Here is a 24,521-nt window from a genome sequence, read left to right on the forward strand (position 1 = left end):
AGTTACTCGGGAGGCTGAGGCAGTAGGATCGCTTGAGCCCAGGAGTTTGAGGTTGCTGTGAGCTAAGCTGACGCCACGGCACTCACTCTAGCCTGGGCAACAAAGTGAGACTCTGTCTCAACAAAAAAAAAAAAAAAAAAAAAAAAAAGAGCCCTGACCCAGGTCACGATCCCGCTTCAAACTGTTACTTATGGGGACGGAGAACAGCCACAAGGATGTTTTATTTCTAAGTTAGTTACACTGGGCTTTAAGTTTGGACTCTATCACTTTGTAACTGCATTACCTTGAGGGACCTGAGGCTGCTATAGAGAAGAGAAAGAATTGTCACCCAAGGAAAAAACAGCTGTTGCAGGAGTTGGTATTTACATTAGTCCCCACCTACCTAAAACTTGGGCTAATGAGGAACAGGATGGTGCTAAAATGATCAGCCTTGGTGGCCTCATAAGAGAACTTGAGTACAGGCTCCCGACACAGATCTCACTCTGCCATTTGCTAGCTATGGGCAGCTCTTAGTCACCTAAGGAAGCAATGAAGCACGGGAGTGAGAGGACACAGGGCCTCATTAAGGATTTGGGCCCAGCACACAGTAACCCCCTCCCCCCAAAAAAAACCACTCTGCCAAAACTAGTAAAACTATTTCCTCAATCAAGCTGTACAACCCTTATGGAGGAGAGGTGATGCCAAAGCCACCGTGGAGAATGGTGACGGGCTGGACGAGCACCATGAGGGGCTGGTCTGCCCAAAGTGAGCAGGAAGCCCAGAGGACACCCACACGGTTAAGGGTTTCAGTACTGACAGCTGCAAACTGTCAAATGCTGTAGGGACTTGGAAAATATTAATAATCTTTTCTAGGTACCTCAGGAAGAACTTTACTCTCTTAAATCATAAATTTGTAGTACCTTACGCAAGAAATTACAATTGAATCCACATAAATCTTTTGTTTTAATAAATAACGCATATTCATGGCTTAGGTTTCAAATCACAGTTACAGATGAGGAAAATGTCTAGGCTGAAAGAGGTAACAGTGAAGCTGCTACTGCTGGGAGGAATGCGTGTGCCACATGAGTTTTAGACTTAAGGAGCAGAGACTTCAAGGCAGAGAACACCATACATATCACCCTCTAGACTAGATAACTGGGAGCTGGAGAAAGAGGAAGAGACTCGGCGAAGTTCGTGCAGCCGCCATCTGACCCCCTCACCTAATGCTGTGGGACCAGCTGGGAGCTGTTATTCTGAGATGAACTAGAGGTGGGTCCTGGTCACAGCGAGGGGAATGTTCTCCCACTGTTAACAACTAGGCCAAGGGCATTAGCCACAGAAGGGTATCCACTGATAAATGCAGAGCAACACTAGGACAGCAAAGAGGAGGAAGCTACACAGACACTCTCGTTTCTTTAAATATCAGAAGCTTCCATGTCGTAGCCGTAGAGTAGTGGGTGGACTGACTCTGTCTCCCAAAGGCCTAGTCCAAAAACTTCCTATTGGCATTTGCACCAAACAAGGCTCCCCGTACTTCTGGCATCATCTGTGAACATAAAATTTAACAAACACGCAATGTTAATGGGAGAACTTGTAAAAAACTGCACATTTTAACCACAGGCAGAAAGACATTAATGTCTAACATGGGTGGGAAGGAAATCAAAAGCAAAATGCATCAAATGTGTCGTTCACTTAGCTGAAGCACTGTAACAAAATCCTTGGTGAGAAACTTAACTAATTCCAAATTTGGGGGTAAGACTGCTTACAAAATGGACAAAGAAAAAAAAAAATTAAAAATCTGAAGTCATTACTGTCTAAGGCCTCTGTTATACTGTGATGTTGGTAGAACAGATGGGTCCATTAACAGTATCATCTCATCATAATATTCTGGGCCACTTATATTCTCTCTTTCAATAAACATTTATCGAGTGCCTACTGTGCCAGGATTGACCACACAGAATATTTATAATGCAAATTTGGGCTAAAGCACTTGTTGTAACAACTAGAAAATCCTTAAGAGAATTTAACCTCAAACTTTTAACGCTGTGCTGTCAAATATGGTAGCCACTAGCTACATGTGGTTATTGTACACCTGAAAGGTGACTGACTAGTAAGATTGAGAAACTGAATTTTACAAGTTTAATCAAAGTATGACCTGGCGCTGTGGCTCACACCTATAATCCTAGCACTCTGGGAGGCCGAGGCGGGAGGATTGCTTGAGCCCAGGAGTTGGAGGTTGCTGTGAGCGAGGCTGACGCCACTGCACTCTAGCCTGGGCAACAGAGTAAGACTCTGTCTCAAAAAAAGAGAAAATCAAATTAAATATCTACAAGTGGCCAGCGGCTATCGTATCAGACAGGACACTGGCTACTAGAAAACATAGCTCTAAGGTTTAAGTGACCAGAATATGATACGCAGGGTGAAAGTGTTTCAGTTATAAGACTAGAATTTGCATAAATAGTAAACTGCACTTCTAGGTCAGGGAATAACTAGGCTGGCAGTCACAGCAGTAGACCACCACTGCTAGAAGATGCCCAGCATTTTAGAACAGGTGGAATTTTCCTGGCTTGTTTCCTGGAGTTCATCTGTACAAAACAATCTGGGAACATCTAAAGAGCCAGCAGCCTTAGGATAATTCCTCTCAACAAGTATCAACTCTGGTTCGCATCAGTCCTGCTGGAGAAAGACCTTCATTCGGCATTTCCATGTGTAGGAAAATGTACATGTTAGAATCCTAGGTAAACAAAACCCTCATCTGACCCCAAATCCTCCCTCAGGCAAATTGTACTACCTCAGGAAACCCTCATTATTTTTAAGAAAACATCAAGAATATGGAATGCGAGTGACAAATCCCAAATGCCAGTGAGTGGACAGGTGTTCTCTGTACCACTGCAAAGCTGGCAGCCGACCAGCTCCTGAGAGGTGTTCACCCTCACTCACACTCACCTGCTGGGCTATGAGGTCCAGCCGGCTTTCTAGGGTATTGGAAACCTTTATTTTACGATCCCCATTATAGATCTCAACGCCACCAGCTCTACAAAGAACACAGGAAATCACAGTTTTTATAGACTTCAGGAAGACAAACACACACACGGTACATTTACCTTATTCCCTTAGAAGAAAGCTATCTTGGTGTGTGCAGTGCACGACATAAGCAATAGGCTTGAAGTAAATTCAACAAGTTTATGAGTATTTATGGTCAGTTGGTTCCAGGACCCGCACAGATACCAAAATCCACAGATACTCAAGTCCCTTATATAAAATGGTGTAGTATTTGCATATAACCTACATACTTCTTCCTGTGTACTTTAAATCACCCCTAGATTAATAAAAATAGCTAATACAATGTATAGTTTAGGGAATAATGAAAAGGAAAAAAACATCTCCACATGTTCAGTACACATGCAAAATATTTTCAATCACAGTCGACTGAATCCATGGATGGGGAACCCAGATACAGAGGGCTGACTATATTCTTGTTGATAATATTAAGATATTAAATATGAAACGTCCAATCTTGAATTAAATGACCAGGTTTCATGAAGCTGTAGTAGATAATACCAGCACTGAACCACCAGACACCATTAGCTTTTTTTGATGAATATTCGGTTTTGGACTGTGTTTCAGCACTTCATCTTTTTCCAACCATTGTGCCAAATGCTTGTGATTGTCAAAAAGAATCCATTTTTCATCACACATAACAAAACGGTGTAGAAATGGTTCACCGTTATGTCGTGACAGCAAAGAAAGACAAGCTTCGAAACGGTTTCTCTTCTGATATTCATTTAATTCATGTGGAACCACCCATCCAGCTTCTTTACCTTGCCCATTTGTTTCAAATGGTCCAATATTGTTGGAATAGTAACATCAAACCTTGCTGCTAATTCACGTGTAGCATGAGATGGATTTGCTTCCACTACAGCTTTCAGCTCATCATTATCCACCTTGGTCTCAGGTCACCCACATGGCTCATTTTCAAGATTAAAATCACCAGAATGGAACTTCTCAAACCATTGATGTACTGTGCGTTCATTAGCCACATCCTTCCCAAACACTTTGTTGATATTTTGGGTTGCCTGTGTTGCACTGGTTCCATGACAAAACTCATAGTAGAAAATAACATGAATTTTTGACTTATCCATGGTTTCACAAAAATTGATCTAAGAAAAACTTTGAAAGATAATCATAAGCTAAAACATGCATTTGAAAAAATGAGGATGTATCTTCACAATTAAAAAAACCAAACAAGGTGTCAAAGTGAAATGTTGGTACTATCAACTGTCACACTTGGTACTTACAGAAGTTGCACGTTACATACTTAATATTCTAATAACTGTCATTTATGTGACTGCTATCTGTCAGTTTGATTTTATGTTACAGCCCCTAACTGAATTCTAACAGCCAGCCCTCCCCAACAAAATGAAACTGGGAGGACTGCATATTGCAGTTTGCAAATCAACAGACAGAGTCTATTAATGAGCACAGTCCTCATCTGAATGCTTTTAAGGCTCCAATCCTGCTCGTTATGGGGGGGCGGGGCAGGTACTGGTGAGGCACCACTCACGACTGCATGTGGATCAGATGAAAGGTACCACTGCTACCTTCTGCCAAATTCTCCCTCAAAGTCCTGCCTCTGGCCCCACACCTCACTCTGCCATTCCTTTCCTCAAAGTTTCTCAGTGCTTAGAGACATAAGGTAAACAGGCCTAATTTTATTACAGGCAACCTGAGGAAATGAAATTTACTTGCTACAATATAAACTTCATTTTATCAAAAATTTCTTCAAATAAGCAGGCTATCAGACATAGGCTGGGAAAGGTTTCACAAATTTTCATGGACTATGACATTAATATTATTTTCTTAGTCCACTCCCCCCCCACCCCACCCCCCGCCATTTCTATAGTTCATCTACTTTTGGCTTCTGTAACCAGACTGTATCCTTCCTAAGGGCACGGTTAGTTCTTGGCTGAAATCCTGGCCCTCTGCCTGCAATGCAAGTCTTCGTCCAGCAGGGAGGAGAGGGAGGGAAGAGCGCTACCATGGGAGGATGCCCCCTGCGTGCCGGGCTCCCCCAAATGTGAAGCCAGGGGCTTCTGATCACTTCTCACTGACGCTTCCGATAACCCTATTGAGAGTCACTGTCCTCACTGTTTTGTAACAGGGAAACAGGCTTAAAGACATCAAATAAAATGATGAAGTAACTGTCCAGACAATAATATTTAAAATGCCACATTAAATTTGCAATAGTAAGTCCACTATCTCTTATCTATAACTCTGAATATCAAAAAGCTCTAAAAAAAAAAAAAATTGAATTCATGTCGCTCTAAAACCTGAACTGACCTCTAGAGTCAGTCACTCGGCGGAAAATGTCTAGCAAATCTTTATTTCCCATGTAGTGTGAATATTCTTATTTCCATTCAGAAATACTAGTATATTTGATTGTGGGGGGGATGCTTCAGACCCTGTGGGAATATTACATAACATGCCAAATATGTACTTTATTACTTTTCTAAACTCTGAAATGCAAAGCACATCCGGCCCCAAAGGTTCAGATAAGGAACAGTTGGTCTTTGATAAAACCTTTATTTACCAGGCCTTAAACTAAATGTTTTATATACCATTTACTCAATCTCCACAATGATTTTTTGACAGAGGAATAACTGTATATTGAGCCCTGAGCCTGTACCAGGCATTGTGTTAAGGGCTGTCTAGACATTATCTAAGCTTAACAAGAATTCTCTGAGGTAGCTGCTACCATTCCAATTTAAAGAGGAGGAAACCAAGGCTCAGGGCTATGGTTTCAGTTTGCCCTCAGAAACTCATACTGTTTGATTCCCAATGTGGCCATGTTGGGAGATGTCTGGGTACTGGGGGCAGATCCCTCCAGATTAGATCCCTCGGAAGTGAGTTCTAGCTCTCACAGAACTGGATTAGTCACCAGAGAGTGGCTTGTTATAAAAATGAGTTTGCTTCCTAGACTCTTGCTTCCTCTCTCACCACATGAGCTTTGCACGCGCCCACACCCCACCAGCCCACACCAGATCGGCTGCCCAACCTTGAGCTTTCAGCCACCAGAATCGTAACCCGAATAAACTTTTTTATCAATTACCCAGCTTCAAGTACTGTTACAGAAACACTAAATGGACTAGGGCACTCAGTGGGATTGAATAAAGAGTCCAAGATTACTCAGCTAGTTAAGCAGCAGAATGGAAATCAAACCTAAATTTGACAATAACGTTCACGAGTATATACCTTCTCCATTTATAAGGCATTTTCACACATACTACCTCATCTTTCTTCTTCACTTCATGAAACAAAAAAGCAAAAAGCATAGGTCCCATTTTACAGATGATGGATTCAGTTTCTAGGTCCCGTAGCTAGTGAAAGGCCAAGTCAGGACTCAAATCTAGGTCTTACAGTCCTAACTGTGATACTCTATCAAGTAAGTCCATAATGTGTCCTGAGGACTCTCTTTAGTGTCAGTCAACGGTGTGGTGCGACGGCACCGGACAGGCAGGTGAGATGGAAAAGATGACCCAGGCGCTAACCTCGTCAGGGGTTCTACTGCCTACCCCGACGCATGCAGTTGACCAGTGACATTGGTCCGGAAATGTTCTGTCATTTCCTCACAGTCAGTAGAAGTACCATTGGTACTTGCAATTCCATCTCCAAGGAACCTAATTATTAGCTATACACAGTAACAATTCTTGTTCTGGATAACCTCTTAGAAGTAGGAATTATTTTCCTCAGAATCTAACAGAGAGATCTGGACCCAGATTTAAATTCTGGGTGCCACCTCTGCAGGATGAATGGAGTGACCATAAACTAGACTTTTAGAGTATATTTAGCTGGTTCACAAGGGAGAACAACAACAGGGCAGAAAAACAGCACCAGTTCCAAGTGGAACACAACCACGGCTCTATTCTTGTGGCTAAGAGTACATCGGAAAAAATATGCTTTAAAATAAAGGCCCATATAAAGGGTATTCTCCCAGGGAGAGAAGCTGTTAGCAGCAGGAATATTCCTTACATGTCCTCGGGCAGGTAGGCCTCCTGATCAATTTGGACATCAACATCATTTTTAGTGGCAATTTTGTACATAGGGATCGCCTTTTGCACTGCAGCCTGGAAAAACAGGAAACAATGAGGGGCATTAACAGAAACTATGGAGCAGGTATCCAAAAAATCAACAAACTACACAAGCAAGAATATTTCCATTTATTTCAAGTAAAAGAATAGATGTACTGCTGGTGGGAATGTAAAATGACACAGCCACCAAGGAAAAATGAGATAAAATGAGATCCTACATGCAGGAGGGAGGAGATGCCAGCAATTTCTGTGAAGAATCAATAGGGCTTGGCAGTTGATTAAACACACCAGGACAGATGTCAGGTTTGAAACATGAACCAGCAGGAGAAAGCTACATTATCACCCCAACTAGGAGCATTAGAAGGAGTGAGTAAAGTAAAGAGAGAAGGGAGGGGGAAAAAAGTCTGGATGACAATATGTTCAAGAAAGCAAGATCCCGTCTCTACAAAAAATAAAAAAAAAATTAGCCCAGCATGGTGATGTACACCTGTATTCCCAGGTACCTGGGAGGCTGAGGCAGGAGGATTGCTTCAGCTCAGGAGTTTGAAGTTCCTGTGAGCTATGATGACACCAATACACTCTAGCCCAAGCAACAAAGCAAGACCCTGTCTTAAAAAAAAAAAAAAGAAAAAAGAGAAAGAGAGGCACTACTGCACACCCACTAGGAAGACTATTATCAAAAAACCAGAAAACAACAAGTGTTGGTGAGGATGTGGAGAATCTGGAACCCTTGTGCACTGCTGGTGAGAATGTAAAATGGTGGACCCACTGTGGAAAATACCATGGCAGCTCCTCAAAAAATTAAATGCAGAATTACCATATGATCCAGCAATTCCACTTCTGGGTATATTCCCAAAAGATTGAAAGCAGGACAGACATCTGTCCACCCATGTGCACAGCAACATTATTCACAACAGCCAAAAGAGAAGTAACCCAAGTGTCCACGGATGGATGAATGGAGAAACAAAATGTGGTGTACACATACAATGGAATATTATTCAGCCTTCAAAAGGAAGGATACTGACACATGCTACAACATGGATGAAGCCTGAAGGCATTATGTTAAATGAAATAATCCAAACACAAAAGAAAAACTATTGTATGATTCCACTTATGTGAGGCACCTGGAATAAAACAGGGAGAGTGGGGACTTACTGTTTAACGGGCACAGAGTTTCAGTATGAGAAGATGAAAAAGTTCTGAAGATGGATAGTGGTACTGGTTGCACAACAACATGAATGTAGTTAATACCAATAAAAGTGTGCACTTAAAATGGTAAGTTTTATGTTATGTATATTTGACTACAATTTTAAAAAAACTAGCTCATTGGAGGAAAAGAAAGGATGAATTTTTACTGCTATATAGCAATTAGTGTGGCAAAACATAATTAGTTGAAAGTCTTTTTTTTTTTTTTTTACATACAACTCACATTTCTCTTAAGAAAGTTCTGTTTTTGAAAAATATGTGCACACTCAATTAGCCATGTAAACAACATTTTCTTGAAGCAGTTGAAGGAACTTTAATATTTTTCTCTGGCAGTATTACTTGCTGAACAAATTGATGCATATATTCAACAATTCTCTGCTTCTCAAATATAATATAGCCCCATTTTGGAGAGCTAATGACTGACACTGGACACTGACAGAAGTTTCAAGAAAAAGATTGCTTGTCACCCAGAAATATAGTGTCATCTAGTGAGGGCCAGTTGTCATCTAAGACCACTCTCCATTGAATGATGTCACTCTGGTGAATGTCTCTGTTTCACGGGGTCATACATGAGACTGTCAGCACAATCATGGAGTCGAGTTACTGAGATTGCTTATAAACTAGAATCACAATTTATTACAGTGGAGAATGAATATCTATGTTCTCTGGTTGGCACATTTTCTTTGCTAGTGGACAAGTTACTTAGACAATAATAAATGTAATTACAAATACAAATATACCATAAATGTATTAATTCATAAAATAAGAAATGTAATTGCCAGGTGACTGAGCACTCACATCCTTGCCCTAAAGCAAGCTACGTGGCAGGATTTTAATCTGAAGAACTAATTGATAACAGAATCAGAGCAGACCAACTGCTTCTGGCACCCATATTCCTCCTCTATGTATGTGAATGAATATACTGAATGACGTCAAAGCCAAGCCTTGCTTGTCTGGTAATAGGTTACCCCTTTAAGATGGCATAGTTTATCTGTGCTCCAATCTAGGAGGTACAACTTTTATTATTTGATTTTAATATTATGGTATTACCAAGTTCCTAGAAAGAATGTGTACTAGCTTGGATGGCAACTTGACTTCTTTTAAAGAAAGAAATTAGAGACTTAAGTATACTTAAAGTACTACCTAAAATGTGTTAAGACTCTTTCAAGGCCGGGCGCGGTGGCTCACGCCTGTAATCCTAACACTCTGGGAGACTGAGGCAGGAGGATCACTCAAGGTCAGGAGTTCGAGACCAGCGTGAGCAAGAGTGAGACCTCTTCTCTACTAAAATTAGAAAGAAATGATCTGGACAGCTAAAAATATATAGAAAAAATTAGCCGAGCATGGTGGTGCATGCCGGTAGTCCCAGCTACTTGGGAGGCTGAGGCAGGAGGATCGCTTGAGCCCAAGAGTTTGAGGTTGCTGTGAGCTAGGCTGATGCCACGGCACTCTAGCCCGGGCAACAGAGCAAGACTCTGTCTGGGGAAAAAGAAAAAAGACTCTTTCAAATCCCATGGTTGAGCTGTTATCTATTAGAACACACATTTGATCCTAACATTTTGATGTTTAAAAAAAAGAGAGAGAGAGAGAGATTTCTTCTTCTAAGTGCTTTACCTTTACCAGAGGTAAATCCTGTTTCCTGCAACGAACAATCATTCGGGGCTCCAGCAACTGGTACAAACCCTGTAGGAAATAATCAGATACAATTAGTAAAAAAATGCAAACTATAAAATAAAGCAACAGCAAAATGAAATGTTTTTATAGTTCTTTCATCTAGTTTGGAAAAACGTCCCCGGTAAGTTCCTCTAAAAGGTCGCATACACCATATGAGAACGCAGAAAGATCATCTTTCTGTCACAAACCAGACAAATGTGACCAATGCTTTGATGGTCGAAACAAAATTCATACGGAAGTCTTATCTCAACCAGGTTGAGGACAAATATCAGTGTAATTAACATAAGTAAAATAAGGATTCGTGTGCCAGCAGTAAACAATGAAAATGTATAAAGTGTTTGGTCTGAACCCTAATATCTAAAGCAAGTATTTTAAGTGGTAAAATCAAATTACTAACACTTAAGTTTACAGTTGGCCTTGCAAGCAAATTTGACCCTTGAATCATAAAGGACTAAAAAGACTATAAAAGAGCAGTAGGCCTAGAAGTCTTACCCAACCAGACAGATAATACTATCCTCCTATGCAGCACACATTTTAGACAAGGTAGCAAGTAAAAACAAAAAAGCTAAGATGAGAAAACAGGAAAAACAGAGCTGGTCCCTAATAGATCCTGTAAATTTTCTCCAAACTATGGCTATAAATGGTAGACCTGGCCTGTAAGGGTACCTACCTGGAGGACCAGTCCATCCAGCAGCACCTGGTACCTGGTTGTATCTTTTACCACCTTGCCAAGTCTCTGTTTTGCTTCATTTAGTAGGTCCTACAAAGATTGGAAAAGAAAAGTTACCTACACATCTCAGCAGTCAAGCTCAGAAGCCATCCCCAGGCTGGTCCTGGCTCACGCCCAGTAGCTGCACATTTATGGTTTTCATTCAACACACATTCCCCGAGATATATGATAAAGCAGAGGCTGTGCTAGGTACACTGATACAAGGAAGCATGAAACACCATCCTTGCTCCCAGGAAGTTCACAGTCTAGTAGAAAAATAGCTCAGGTCTCAATTGGTTCAAAAACCTACACATCTGACATGGAAAGATGTACATGACATAGCTTTGAAAAGCAAACTGTTAAGACAATTTTACAAGATGATTCAATTTTTCATTAGAAAAAATAATGTCTGGATGTAGATCAAAATACCAACAATTTACTTCTAGGAGGTAGGAATATGAATAATCTCAACTTTCTTTATGCTAGTATTTTCTAATTTATCTCTAATAAACATTGACTTCTATAACAAAAACTAAAATAGAAACTAAAAAGGATTATTAGAAAACACATCTCATATCATTGAGAATACATTGGAAATTATTTGTTAAGTAAGAACTGTTTATTGGCTTACTGGCTAAAGAAAACTCAAGTCTTTTAAAAGGGACAGATACTGCCCTGAATTCAATTGTTGGCCACCTAACAGTGTCAGGTATATTTAGTTAATTAAGTGTTCTATATAGATTATTTTACTTAATATATATGATCTTTGGAAAGTTATATTTTTTTGGTATTTTAAGGAGGAGAGAGAGAGATGCATGCTTGCCTACAGAGGTGAATCAGGACTTGGGGAGAGAGGCTGGAGAGCAGGGAGTGGCCCTCTGTGTTGAAAAGCCCCTTCTTTGGTTCTGAGAGTCACCCCAATCCTCACCCCCCGGGAACCACAGGTGTGCAGCACCTGCAGGAGCTCCTGCTCCGCAGTAACAGCGGGTACTTAGAGAACAGGGCAAGTGAGACTTTCACTGCACTCTTGTACCCGTTGGGTTTTGTACCAAGTCAATGTACTAACTATTTAGAAATATAATGTCTTATTTACCAAGTGCCTCACTATTCTCAGATCAGAACACAGCAGTTGATTAAAATAGATGACCGCTGTCATGACACTTCTGTGGTGGCAATGGTATGTGACAACTGTCATGTATAACAGTAAACCATGGACACAACTTAACCATTATAAAATACCGTCTATATCTCTAAAGTACTATAAGTATATAAAGCATATAAGCCAATGAGCAAGTGAGAGCTGGGACTCAAATCCCAAACGTGGCAGTGCCTCCCAGTCTAACTTCTGTCTGCTCAGGCTCAGGTAGGGAAGAGTCAGCTGGAACACGCGCCATCGGCAGCGCAGGGCAGCTGTTACTCACATCGTCTCTACCCGAGGTTAGGGACCATCCTTCCTGGTGGGGTCTGTCAGAAACTCATTCACACATCTAATTTCAAGCAAACATTTACTCATTTTGATGCCTATTAAGTGCCAATATAACAAGATTTTTTAAAAATCAGGAGTACTCACTTTAAGGTCCAATTTTTAATAAAAAGTAAAATAGACAAAGACCTCAACAGCATTACCCAGCATGCTATATAATAAGAATGGTGGCCCTTCCCCTCTACAGCCTTAATACAGTGATGGTATATCCAATTTGGTTTTTTGTTTACCTGGAAACAAAGACTAACCACCTACAGTGAGTTATTTGCAGAGAAATACTTACACTAACTCTCTTATTCTGTCATTAGAATTTTTTTCTTCCCCCAATGATAAAAATAAACCAGTTAACCTTAACCCCAAAATACAAGGATTCCAAATATCAAGTGATGAATGTAGTCTGTCTACTTCAGAAACTTTTTGGTTTTTTTTTTGAGACACAGTCTGGCTCTGTTGCCTGGGCTAGAGTGCCGTGGCAGTCAGCCTAGCTCACAGCAACCTCAGACTCCTGGGCTCAAACGATCCTCCTGCCTCAGCCTCCCAAGTAGCTGGGACTACGGGCATGTGCCACCATGCGTGGCTAACTTTTTCTATATATTTTTAGTTGTCCAGCTAATTTGCTTCTATTTTTTTTAGTAGAGACGGGGTCTCGCTCTTGCTCAGGCTGGTCTCGAACTCCTGAGCTCAAATGATCCGCCTGCCTCGGCCTCCCAGAGTGCTAGTATTACAGGCATGAGCCACCGTGCCCGGCCCCTACTTTAGAAACTTTTAACACATAAAGCACTGTTTACTTATTCTAATATTTCAGTTTTCATTATAATATACTCTGTCCCCAAACCAAACATGATTTAATGCTATTCATTGGTTAATGAATCATATATTCACTTGTTTACAACTATATTTTAAGTTAAATTTAAATAGAGCACACCACTTGACAGATGGAGAAAAAGTAGGATATTGTACTATAATTACTTTAAAATACAGTCTCAGTATACTGATTAAATTTTTCCAAAAAAAATTGCTTCTTTATTACATTATGCACAAAACTGATAAAGTGATTAAAATTCCCAAGGCAGTTTGCAAGATTCTAGTTTGTTAATAAATCAAAAAAGGATAGAAAATGGTCTTTTGCTGTTTCCCTATTACAACCCCAAGTAGAAGTCCTTTTCTAATAGGGTCCTATTTAAGAGGAGGACCCAAGTTATAGCAAAATATCACAGTTTGAAGCCTAAAACAAGTTAGTAGGCAAGTTTTGTTAAATATACCTATCAAACAAAACCAAGTTCTTTTAAAGTTAACAAAATGTCCATACAATACAATCATTCTTTTTCTAAGTACGTCATTATTAGATGACATCCCTGTCTTTCCCCACTGGTGGGACTGTCTTACTGGTTATGCTGGGCTCTGCAGCTCTGCTTCTATTTCTTATCAAGCCTTAGCCAGCTTTATTTTAAGCATGTAGCTGACAGAGGTATTTCTTTGACAACTGCCATTAAAGGAGCCCAATACAGACATTGTAAGGGCAACATCCTTTTCACTGTATTATATGTGGTTAGCTTTAAGATTTTTCCAGTTCCTGAAGACTCAAGGAGGCACAGCCTCGAAATCTCCCCTGCAGCAATGGCTATTCCCAAATATATTCTGCACAAACCAGACTAAACCAGCACAGCAAGAAACAGCCTCAGCAAAGGCCTGGAGACTGAAGACAGGGGTTATAATTCTGAGTTAGGCCAGGGGCAGAGAGAAGTAATGACAACAGCAATGTGAAGAATGTCATCCTTACGTTTAAAGGAAGAAGAATGTTTTGTCAAGGCATGAGAGTCCACTAAGGTTCTTTCTAACTCTCAGAAATTAGTTTTCTCACTTTTCTTTTTCAAATACTTTCTCTTTTTCCTTTTTTCAACGTTAATGTGTCAGCAACATGCCTTAATATGAGTACCAAGGGCTATAATATATACTGCAAAAGGTAATAATCTTGACTAGTTAATAGGTTTTGTAATTAGGTGTTCTTATCTGGCTTGTCTTTTTATGCTGCCTTTAGTTTGTTCTAGAGATAGGGTCTTGGCTTTTTTCAACCAGGCTTTAGTGCAGTAGCACAATCATAGCTCTCTGTACCCTCAAACCCCTGGGCTCAGGTGATCCTCCTGCCTCAGCTTCCCAAATAGCTAGGACTACAGGCACATGCCATGACACCCAGCTAATTTTTAAAATTTTTTATAGACACAGAGTCTCACTGTGTTGCCCAGGCTGGTCTCAAACTCTTGGCCTTAAGCAATACTCTTACCTTGGCTTCCCAAAGTGCTGGGATTACAAGAGTGAGCCACCATACCTGGCCATATGCTTCTTTTTTGAAGATTAATGATATTAAATGTGGGATGGATTCTAAGAAAGATCATCTAATATATTATAGAAATGCTTTTGAGGATATATTCTCTGATGCTACACTTATCTTAAATGGCATACCTGGCTTTTGTAACCAGATCAAACAACCCACTGGTTTAGTAGATTTGACATCACTTCTAATTTTAACTTATTTCTTGTTCTTATTTTCTCTTTGCCCTGCTTTTTTCATTCGTTTATTTTTATTTTATTAGTTATTTTTTCTAATTTTCTAAAAACTTGACCCCTAAAATTCAGATTCATTAATTCATTTATCAAATATTTGAATGCTTACTATATGGTAGGCCCTAAACTAAGTACTAGGGATATAGTAAAATGAAGTCCCTTTTAATTTTTTTCCAGACAGAGTCTCACACTGTTGCCCGGACTAGAGTGCCACAGCGTTCACCTAGCTCACTGCAACTTCAAACTCCTGGGCTCAAGCGATCCTCCTGCTTCAGCCTCCCAAGTAGCTGGGACTACAAGCATGTGCCACCACGCCTGGCTAATTTTTCTATTTTTAGTAGAGACGGGGTCTCGCTCTTGCTCAGGCTGGGTTGGAACTCCTGAGCTCAGGCGATCCTCCCACCTTGGCCTCCCGAGTAACTAGGATCTTATTCATTTTTGTATTTATCATAATAACTAGTATAATGATTTGCTGAACAAATGCTTTCTCTCTAAAAATTATTCAATTCCTTAATTAATGTTAACTGATGATCCTCTATAGTAGGCAAATAAAGAAATATTTTATAATTTTATAACTATTGGAGCTAATTACTCACTGTGATAAGGTCATCTCTTGCTTTGAGGACTCTGAGCCTTGCTTGATTCATCAAATTGGACATCTGACTGAAAAATGCATGGAAAAATAGTATCAGTACAGAATAAAAAACAACTACTATAGAGAAATATATAGCTTCCTGTGTATATACAATGAAGATTTGATAAACAACAAATACTTCTCTTCCTAATGACCAAAGAAAACCTACTGAAATGCATTCAATGTTTTCTACCAACTTATTTTCAAAGATAAGAAAATACTGAGTGCTCACCACATGGCAGGCACTTTCATATCAGTTACTGCAATTTAATCTTTCAATAATCCTATGAGGCTTCCATTTTCACAAAGAAAGAAAGAAGGAGAGAAGTTAAACGACTGTCAGATAAGTCGCTGGTGGTCAAGTTATGACCTGAACCCATATCTACCTGACTCCCAAACACCTGCCTTGTTTCAGTGACTTTCTTTTTTTGAGACAGGGTCTCACTCTGTCTTCCAGGCTAGAGTGCCATGGCGTCATCACAGACAGCTCACTGCAGCCTCAAACTCCCAGGTTCAAGTGATCCTCCTGCCTCAGCCTTCTGAGTAGCTGGGACTACAGGCACACACCATCATGCCTGGGTGATTTTCCTATTTTTTGTGGAGATGGGGTCTTGCCATGTTGTCCAGATAGGTCTCAAACTCCTGGCCTCAGCCTCCCAGGATTACAGTCATGGGCCATTATGCACAGCTTCTCAGTGACTTTGGAAAGCTTCCTCAGCTTAGTACTGTGACCAGGAACCACTTACATTTTCTTTTGCTGCTCAATCTGCTTCTCTTTCTTCTCATAGTATTCCATAATCTTCAGTCTTTGGGTTTGCACAAGCCGACCTTTCTCAATGTTGAACTCTTCTTCTGCCTACAGAATTAATTAATATTAATTCATTATACCAGATTTTGATGAACAGTTTTATTGTAAACAGCTGGTGACCAGGAGTACTTGCTTCTGATTACTTATTCCATATGTAAAACAGAAAATTTATTGTGACTCGTTTTTGAAGACTATTTCTAATTTATACAAAAGGAAAGACCAGTGATTTTAATTATAAACAATGAACCAGGAAATAAATATTTGATCAATAGTACCCAGTTACAAAGGATATAATTAGATAGAAGATTCTGTTCACAAAAAAATTATTTTGGCCGGGCACGGTGGCTCACGCCTGTAATCCTAGCACTCTGGGAGGCCGAGGTGGGTGGATCGTTTGAGCTCAGGAGTTCGAGACCAGCCTGAGCAAGAGCGAGACCCCATCTCTACTAAAAATAGAAAGATATTATATGGACAGCTAAAAATATATATATAGAAAAAATTAGCCGGGCATGGTGGTGCATGCCTGTAGTCCCAGCTACTCGGGAGGCTGAGACAGGAGGATCGCTTGAGCTCAGGAGTTTGAGGTTGCTGTGAGCTAGGCTGACGCCACGGCACTCACTCTAGCCTGGGCAACAGAGTGAGATTCTGTCTCAAAAAAAAAAAAAAATTATTATTCTAAATTTAATCCATTTGCTTATTAGTGGGCTAATGAAAAGAACACAGAATTTGGAGTTAATTTTATTTTATTTTTCAGAGACAGGGTTTCACTCTGTCACCCAGGCTGGTGTGCAGTGGTGTCATCATAGCTCACTGTAACCTCAAATTCCTGGGCTCAAGGGATCTTCCCACCTGAGCCTCCTGAGTACTACAGGCGCACACCACCATTACCAGCTAATTTTTTTAAAATAAATTTATTTATTTATTTATTTATTTTGAGACAGAGTCTCGCTCTGTTGCCCAGGCTAGAGTGCTGTGGCATCAGCCTAACTCACAGCAACCTCAAACTCCTGGGCTCAAGCGATCCTCCTGCCTCAGCCTCTCGAGTAGCTGGGACAACACTCAAGCACCACCACACCCGGCTAATTTTTTCTTCGATTTTTAGTAGAGAGGGGGGGTCTCACACTTCCTCAGGCTGGTCTCGAACTCCTGACCTCAACAGATCCTCCTGCCTCGGCCCCTCAGAGTGCTCGGATTACAGGTGTGAGCCACCTTGCCTGGCCCCCAGCTAGTTTAAAAAAAAATTTTTTTAGAGACGAGGTCTTGTTATGTTGCCTGGGCCAGTCTTGAATCCCTGGTCTCAAGCAATCCTCTGTCCTCAGCCTCCTGAGTTGTTGGGATTACAGGCATGAGCCACCATACCTGGCCTAGAATTTGGAGTTTAAAAGATCTAGATTAATGCCTATAAAATGTGGTCAAGAGCCGGGCCTTGACTTTTTTTTAACATTAAAGATACAGACATATTCTTATTAGTCCTATGCAGTGTGTTGTTAAACAATTTTACTAATAATATCAGTTAGCAAAGCAAAACAATATGAAATTTTGATAACTTCTTAAAACTAGAAAATTGATCTCACCTTTGCATCTATTTCTTCTGCTTTTTCATTGGCTTCTTGTTCAATGAAAGCCATCATATGCTTAATCTATAACGAAAAAAAGATTATTTTTTAATTCAGCAAGAGAAGAAAACACAGTATGTTTTCTGATGCATTCAACGATCAATCATTTGTTGAATCCATGTTATGTGGCAGGCACTAAGTACAAGGACACATGAGATAGTTTGGCTCTTCCTCTTACCTTAGTTCTCATACCCAATCACTCACCAACTCCTATCAATTCTCTCTTAATGGTCGTTCAACTTGTTCACATCTCTCCATCCTCTGAACCACTACCCTAGTCCTTGCCGTCGTCCCTCAGCTGAATTACTGCAACAGCTTCCAGTTTTGTCTCCTTGCCACCAGTCTTGTTCCCTCTAATCTACTCTATGCTGCAGCCGAGAAATCCTTTCAAATTTCTATTTTATCATGTAACACTCTATCCCCCCTACACCTTTAAGATAAAGATCTTAGAAGGTACAGGATCTTATCACTGCTTACCTTTCAAGCATCATATGAAACAAATCCTTCACTACTCACCACTCTTAAGACTTAGTACCTGCCACGCTAAACTTATTTCAGGTCCATGAGTTCACCATTCTGTCTCTCATCTCCAAGATTTTAGGCATCCTCTTCCTTCCATTTGAAACATTCTTTCTTCCCCTCTTCACTGAGCTAGCTTCTTGGGCCTCAACTTGCATAACTATCAGCTCCTTAGGGGAAATCTTTCCAGAACGTCTCACTCACATGCACCTAGAGCACTCTGCCCCCACCTCTGCCATAGAACCTAAACATATATTCATAATTGCTTGCTTACTTGTCCCTATGTTCAAGTGGATTATGAGGCTAGGAACTTGTTAAAGGGTTTTAGATCATTGGCTACAACTGGAGAATAAAGCCCACTGAAGAATTCTGGATGGAGCTTGGGGTGGTTGATCCAACTTAGACTCATAAATGAACTATCATCTCTAGTGGCAGATATAAAATATACTCAAGAGAAAATCTAAACAAACAGCTAATCAAACTCACTTGTAGTGGGGATGGGATGGTAGTTTCATTTTATAGGGGCTCTACCTGAAAGAAGTAATGAAATCCAAAAAGAAAAAAAAAGCTAAAAAATTTATATAGGACCTCTAGGTCATTAATTAATTTTGCTTGTTCATTAATTCTTCCACGAAAAGGTAAGCTCTATGAGTACAGGGACCTTGTCTGTCTTTTATACCACTGTAAACCCAGAATATGGAAAAACTACCACCCTAATAGGTGCTCAGTAAACATCTGTGAATGCATGAGAATCTGCTGGGGGTTTCAAGCCTTCTGAGGAGTACAATTCTTATAGCAGCTTTTCCATGTAACACAAGGGTATCATAAATCTAAGGTATACATAGGTGTACAAAACAAGTTTTGTTTCACAACAATGCAAATATACTTAATACCACTGAACTTACACTTAAAAATGGTTAAGATGGCAAATTTTATGTTTCTTATAATTTTCTTAAAAAGTGAGTTAAGAATACTTAATATTTAAGAACACTTAAATGATAAGAATATTTAATAATACTTAAATGATTTTACTATTTCAGAGAGAGTTTCTGTTAAGGAAATATGACCTTTTCATATTGTCTTTCATTCTTTGACCTTGGTAAGATGTACAGTAGATTTTCATGATCATTGCATTTTTTTGTCATTGAAATGTACCTTTTGTGTTTTTAAATGCATTCATTTTACAATTGTCACTTTATTGTTGACTTTAAATAAGAGGTAGAAATAAAAAGTGAAAATTGAAAAAAAAGAATACAACTTTACAGTATCAAAGTCTTAAAGAAAATATAGTATGGTTTTAGAAGAGACAGATTCATTCTTTTATCAAAATTCCTGGAAGCCACTCTACTTTTCCTTTTTTATTTTTCAGCAGGAGAGTGGTTACATACTCCTTAGTGCATTCCGACTTCCACGGCTGCCATCCTGTTCCTACCCTACTTTTGAGCAGCCCCAAAATTGTGATAATCAGAGCTTGTTTTACAGACAACACAATACTTACACAATCTTAAGCCTTGAAATATTTAGGGTACCTTATCCAGAGCTACATGTATGAAAAATCACTGACCATGCTGAAAAGATTAGCCCCCACAGTCTTGGGTATGTGTGTGGGGGTGTCATGGTTAAGGAATGGTGGCTCTACAAGTTATGTTTGAAGCCTCACTGTACTTTGTCTGGAATTTTAAAAGTAGTTTAACTAGATACAGTAATCAAAACTGGTGTTTATAAATGCTACAAGACATGTCTGGTTTCTAAAGGTGAACTCTGATTCAAACCTGTATTATCTGCCTTTATTACTCTGCTGGACCCTTGGCTACCAAGATTTGATTAGAGCAGCATAGCCTAGAGCAAAACACACTACTTTTAACCCAGATCAGCAAAGCCTATTTACAGTCAACATGATCATGTTCCTTAAGAGTTTCAAGAGAAATAGTCAACCCTTTAAGGACGGACCTTTAACTTTATTTTTTTTTTATTTTTTTATTGTATTCTTTACAACTTGATGTTTTCAGCAAAGGACCTTTAACTTTACCTCTAAAACAGAAAAATCTGACCTTTAAAAAATATTTTTCTTTTGCCTGCTAACCCAGCAATTAAGGCTTTTGGAGTCAGCTTCCTTCACAAGTTTGATGAAATAAATGACCATACTCCCCAGACAAAAAAGCAAAGATACACAAATACTTTAATATAATGGGGAAGTCAAGGAATCCTGGATTTTTTAAGTACCTACTATGTGCTCGGTGGCTGGCCTATTCACAGCTGAGAATACAGTGAACAAAACACACTGTACTCAAGGAGGGGTACAGACAACAGACAAGATTTCTTCATTCTTTCAATTTTATGTAAGAAAAAATAATCTTGGTCTAGATTCCAAGGAAATACACTGCTCTACCTGTACGCTATATTTTCCCTGTGGAGGCCTTAGTCTTCAACATATCATAACAAGGGGAGAAGAGAAGGAACAAGCAGAAGAGAATTAGTATTGTGACTACTAAGAGTACATGGAGGACGCTGTACTTTTCCACTGCATCAAGATATTCCTATATCAAAAGCCAGGAGAAGCAGTGATAAATGTTCAAAAATCTCATTGTTCTGTAAGAATATTGCTAAGATTTCTTAAATTTCTCCATAGATGCTATTTTTGTCAACCCTATTTCCTCTTTGTGATTAGCACAAGAACCATAAAATGAAGAGGATTTCCTCTTTTCCTAGTGCATATTAGGTTAAGAAAAAAATGAAAGACATTTTCAAGGAAATGGAAACATCCAAGGAAAAAAATGTTTCATTGCTCATCTAGGGAGATTCATAAGCCAGTGAGTGTGCTTTAGTCAGATAATTTTCCCAGTACAATACTTGGGGAAAAAGTAGGCTTAGTTCTCTAAACTATGTGCAGATTAAATTGCAGTCTTAAAAACTTCCTTCTCTGAAAAACCTATTGACAATATGACCACTAAATGCAAGGACTCTGGTTTCAGGATATCGATTGGCAGGACAAATGGAAACCACTTTTTCTCATGTTATAGGCTTATAAACTGCCACTATATTTCCCTGAGAGGATTCTGCATTATAGTATTCCTAATACCTACGGACTTGAAGGTATGGTACATTTTTAAAAACTAAACAGTTTCCCAGGAATAATTATACACTTTCAAAACTGACGTAGGTTCACGACTTCCATAACAATTTTTTTTTAATGAACCCTGACTCACCTACTTTGTGCCACTGTTAGCCACTGGGGCTCATAACTGTAAGAAAAAGAGGTCTCGCATTTGACAAATATTAACAAACCAGTGGGAGATCAGCCATTACAATTCATGATAGAAGAGACGCCCCCAACCTAAAGATTAACAGCATAAAGTGAATGACCTCAAAAGAACACTGGTTGGAAGGTCTCTCCCCTAGGCACGGATTCTTTCTACCGTAAACCGTGAGCCCTTCCCTCAGGGTTAAAAGTGAAGAGGCTGTTTTCAATTCTTGCACAGATCTCTGTCCTACTAAGCACAGCGAATAGCCCGGGGAAATAGGGACTGCAGAGATGGGAGGAAAGAGGCAGGGCCTTCAGGGAGGCGACGCGCAGGCCAAATGGGCAGCGGGCAAGACCCGAGCAGAAGTCACATGAGCTGCAGGGCAAATCCCCCCGTCAGCAAATCTCCCTTCCGCAAATAGATCGCTAGGATCAGGGGAATTGGAGTAGCGGACCCTCCTACAGCATCAGGGCTGCCCAAGGCCCCCGTCCTCCCTGAGCCAGGCTCCACTTCACCACCGCAGGGACGGACGCCGAAGCTTTGCGAGACCCAACCCCAGTCCCTCACCTGCTTTTGCACATCAGCATCGCTGAGAGCCATGGCGAAAGCAATGCTAGTCCGGTGGGCAACAGGATCGACCTGAGGTTCAAAAGACCGGTAGAAGGAACGGAAAGAGGAAAACTCAGGGCAAGGGCTCAGCTTCCTTTATTTTATAACCCTGGCTTCCGGTTCCTGCCAGGTGACCGTTCAGTCCCTCCCCCCGGAGCCTTCTCAGCCAATGGAATGAGAGAGGGTCCCAGGAAATGCCCGCCCTCACCCCGCCCAGGCTGGTGGGCGCGTGCGCGTGCGCCCCGCCCTAAGTCCTTTTGCGTCGCTGAATCGTGACCTGGCCTGTTTTCGTAAACTGTGGCAGTCGTTTGTAGAAGGGAGAAAAACAAATTCTTGCACATGAGATTAGTCGAGCTGTTTGGATTCCTCCAAGCCCTACAACTCTTGCGTTTGTTATAAGTTTAAATATCTTATTTATATCCAAACTAGAATTTCTTATAATTGTACTTTCTTGGCTTTAATGGAAGCTAACTCATCACAAATATTTTGTTAATAGATGTTATTTTTTAGAACAGTTTTAGATTTACAGAAAGAGAGAGTTCCCATATATCCTTCCCCTCACACAGTTTTCCTTATCATTAGCTTAGCATGCTATATTCGTTAGGATTAGTTAACCAGTACTGATACATTGACTAAAGTCCATAGTTTATTCGCATTTCCTTCGTTTTAACCTAAAGCTCTTTTTCTGTTCCAGGATACCACATCACATTAGTTATGTCTCCTTAGGCTCCTCTTGACCATGAGCTGCTCACTTTAATTGTTTTTGATGACCTTGATAGTTTTGAGGAGTACCGGCTAGGTATATTAAAGGACTTGCCTCTATTGGAATTTTTCTCCTGATTGGGCGGGAGTAGGGGGTGGAGAGGATGGGAGGGGATGGGTTTCGGGGACCAAGATCACAGAGGTCCAGTGTCATTTCATCATGGCATATCCAAGGTAAATTATGTTTGGCTGTTGATGTCAACCTTGATTACCTGGATAAAGCAGTGTTTTGTCAGGTTTCTACACTGTAAAGTTGCTCTTTTGTCGCCCGCTTTCCATACTCTTTGCAAGGAAGTCACTACGCGAAGCACAGACTTACTGAGTAAGGAGTTATGTTTCCCCTCCTTTAGGGTAGAGTATCTACATAGTTTATTTGGAACTCTTTTGAAATAGCCATTTTTCAACATCGTTCCAAGGGCCCACTTAGAGGAAAATTAGGGGAGAAACTGTCCCAGACTCATTTGCTTTGTATTTGTTTGGATTGACTTCTTCAAGCCCCGATTTTTTTCCTTCAATCACAAACGCAAAAAATTTGGAAACTTCTTTATCTTTAGGATAGACTCCTAGTAGTAGAATAATCATTAAATGGTGCACACATTTTTAATTAGCTTTTTATTTGAAGAAATTTCAAATATAATCAGTTGTAAGAATACTGCAGTGACCTCTTTTTTTTGGAGACCGGATCTCACTCTGTTGCCCTGGCTAGAGTGCAAATGGCCTCATCACAGCTTACTGCAACCTCAAACTCCTGGGCTCAAGGTAATCCTCCAGCCTCAGCCTCCTGAGTAGCTGGGACTATAGGCACACAACACTACATCTGGCTTATTTTTCCATTTTTTCCAGAGATGGGGTCTCACTGTGTTGCCAGGCTGGTCCTGAACTCCTGGCCTGAAGCAATCCCCCCACCTTGGTCTACCAAAGTGCTACGATTACAGGTGTGAACCACACCCAGCCTACTTTAGCACTTTCCATTCATACATGCATACATACTACTCATGACTTAAGACCTAAGGTTGTACATTGATCAAATACAGGAAATTTAATGTTGGTACTATTATTTAATATAGTCCATTTTCAAATTTTGCCATATATCCTATTAATGTCCTTTGTAACAAATGAAAAAAAATTTTTTTTTAACTTTTCTGTTCGTTAGATTCACTAGGAACATAATTTTTTTTCCTGATCCAGGATCAAATCCAGCATCACTTACTGCATTAGTAATCAAATCTTTGTAGTCTCCTTTAATAGGGAAGAGTTCCACAGACTTTGTCTTACCTCATAGTGACATTTTTTGAAGAGTACAGGCCAGTTGTACAAAGTCCCTCAGTTTGGTCTTGTTTGAGTTTCTTCAAAATTAGATTCAGGTTATGCATTACAGCAGGAGTACTACATATGTGATATTGTGATCACATCAAAAAGTACATGATGTTAGTTTGTCCTTTTAATGGGAATGGTACACATTTTTTTTCTTTTTCTAAAAATTTTTATTTATTTTTTGAGATAGAGTCTTGCTCTGTTGCCCGGGCTAGAGTGTCATGGCGTCAGCCTAGCTCATAGCAACCTCAAATTCCTGGGCTCAAGCAATCCTCCTGCCTCAGCCTCCTGAGTAGCTGGGACTACAGATGTGTGC

General features: G+C 40.1%; 1 protein-coding gene across 3 annotated transcripts; it reads right to left on the reverse strand.

The window, feature by feature from the left end:
- Positions 1-142: 142 nt before the first annotated feature.
- Positions 143-22,308, reverse strand: ATP6V1E1 (ATPase H+ transporting V1 subunit E1). 3 transcript variants are annotated; one of them, XM_069491856.1, is made up of 9 exons: positions 22,088-22,206; positions 17,718-17,783; positions 16,082-16,191; positions 15,298-15,364; positions 10,618-10,707; positions 9,888-9,956; positions 7,009-7,103; positions 2,926-3,013; positions 143-1,525 (listed from the first exon to the last, which is right to left on the reverse strand). In XM_069491856.1, exons 1-9 carry the CDS (start codon positions 22,118-22,120, stop codon positions 1,463-1,465), a joined length of 681 nt encoding a protein of 226 aa, XP_069347957.1. In that variant the 5' UTR covers positions 22,121-22,206; the 3' UTR covers positions 143-1,462. The 3 variants fall into 3 exon arrangements, with proteins under 3 accessions (XP_069347957.1, XP_069347958.1, XP_069347959.1); XM_069491857.1 differs by lacking the exon at positions 17,718-17,783 and having other exon boundaries at positions 22,088-22,308; XM_069491858.1 differs by lacking the exon at positions 10,618-10,707 and having other exon boundaries at positions 22,088-22,308.
- Positions 22,309-24,521: the final 2,213 nt, after the last annotated feature.

Source organism: Eulemur rufifrons, chromosome 16 (genome assembly GCF_041146395.1).
Source record: "Eulemur rufifrons isolate Redbay chromosome 16, OSU_ERuf_1, whole genome shotgun sequence".
Classification (NCBI taxonomy): domain Eukaryota; kingdom Metazoa; phylum Chordata; class Mammalia; order Primates; family Lemuridae; genus Eulemur; species Eulemur rufifrons.

What these genes read in the sequence shown, in the direction of transcription:
- ATP6V1E1 (XM_069491856.1), bottom strand. Translation starts at nt 22,120, where the DNA reads ATGGCTCTCAGCGATGCTGATGTGCAAAAGCAG. An exon ending in TGGATGGACTGGTCCTCCAG is followed by an intron (nt 9,957 to 10,617) that starts GTAGGTACCCTT and finishes TATTTCCTACAG; the next exon opens with GGTTTGTACCAGTTGCTGGA. An exon ending in TGGACCTCATAGCCCAGCAG is followed by an intron (nt 1,526 to 2,925) that starts GTGAGTGTGAGT and finishes TTATGTTCACAG; the next exon opens with ATGATGCCAGAAGTACGGGG.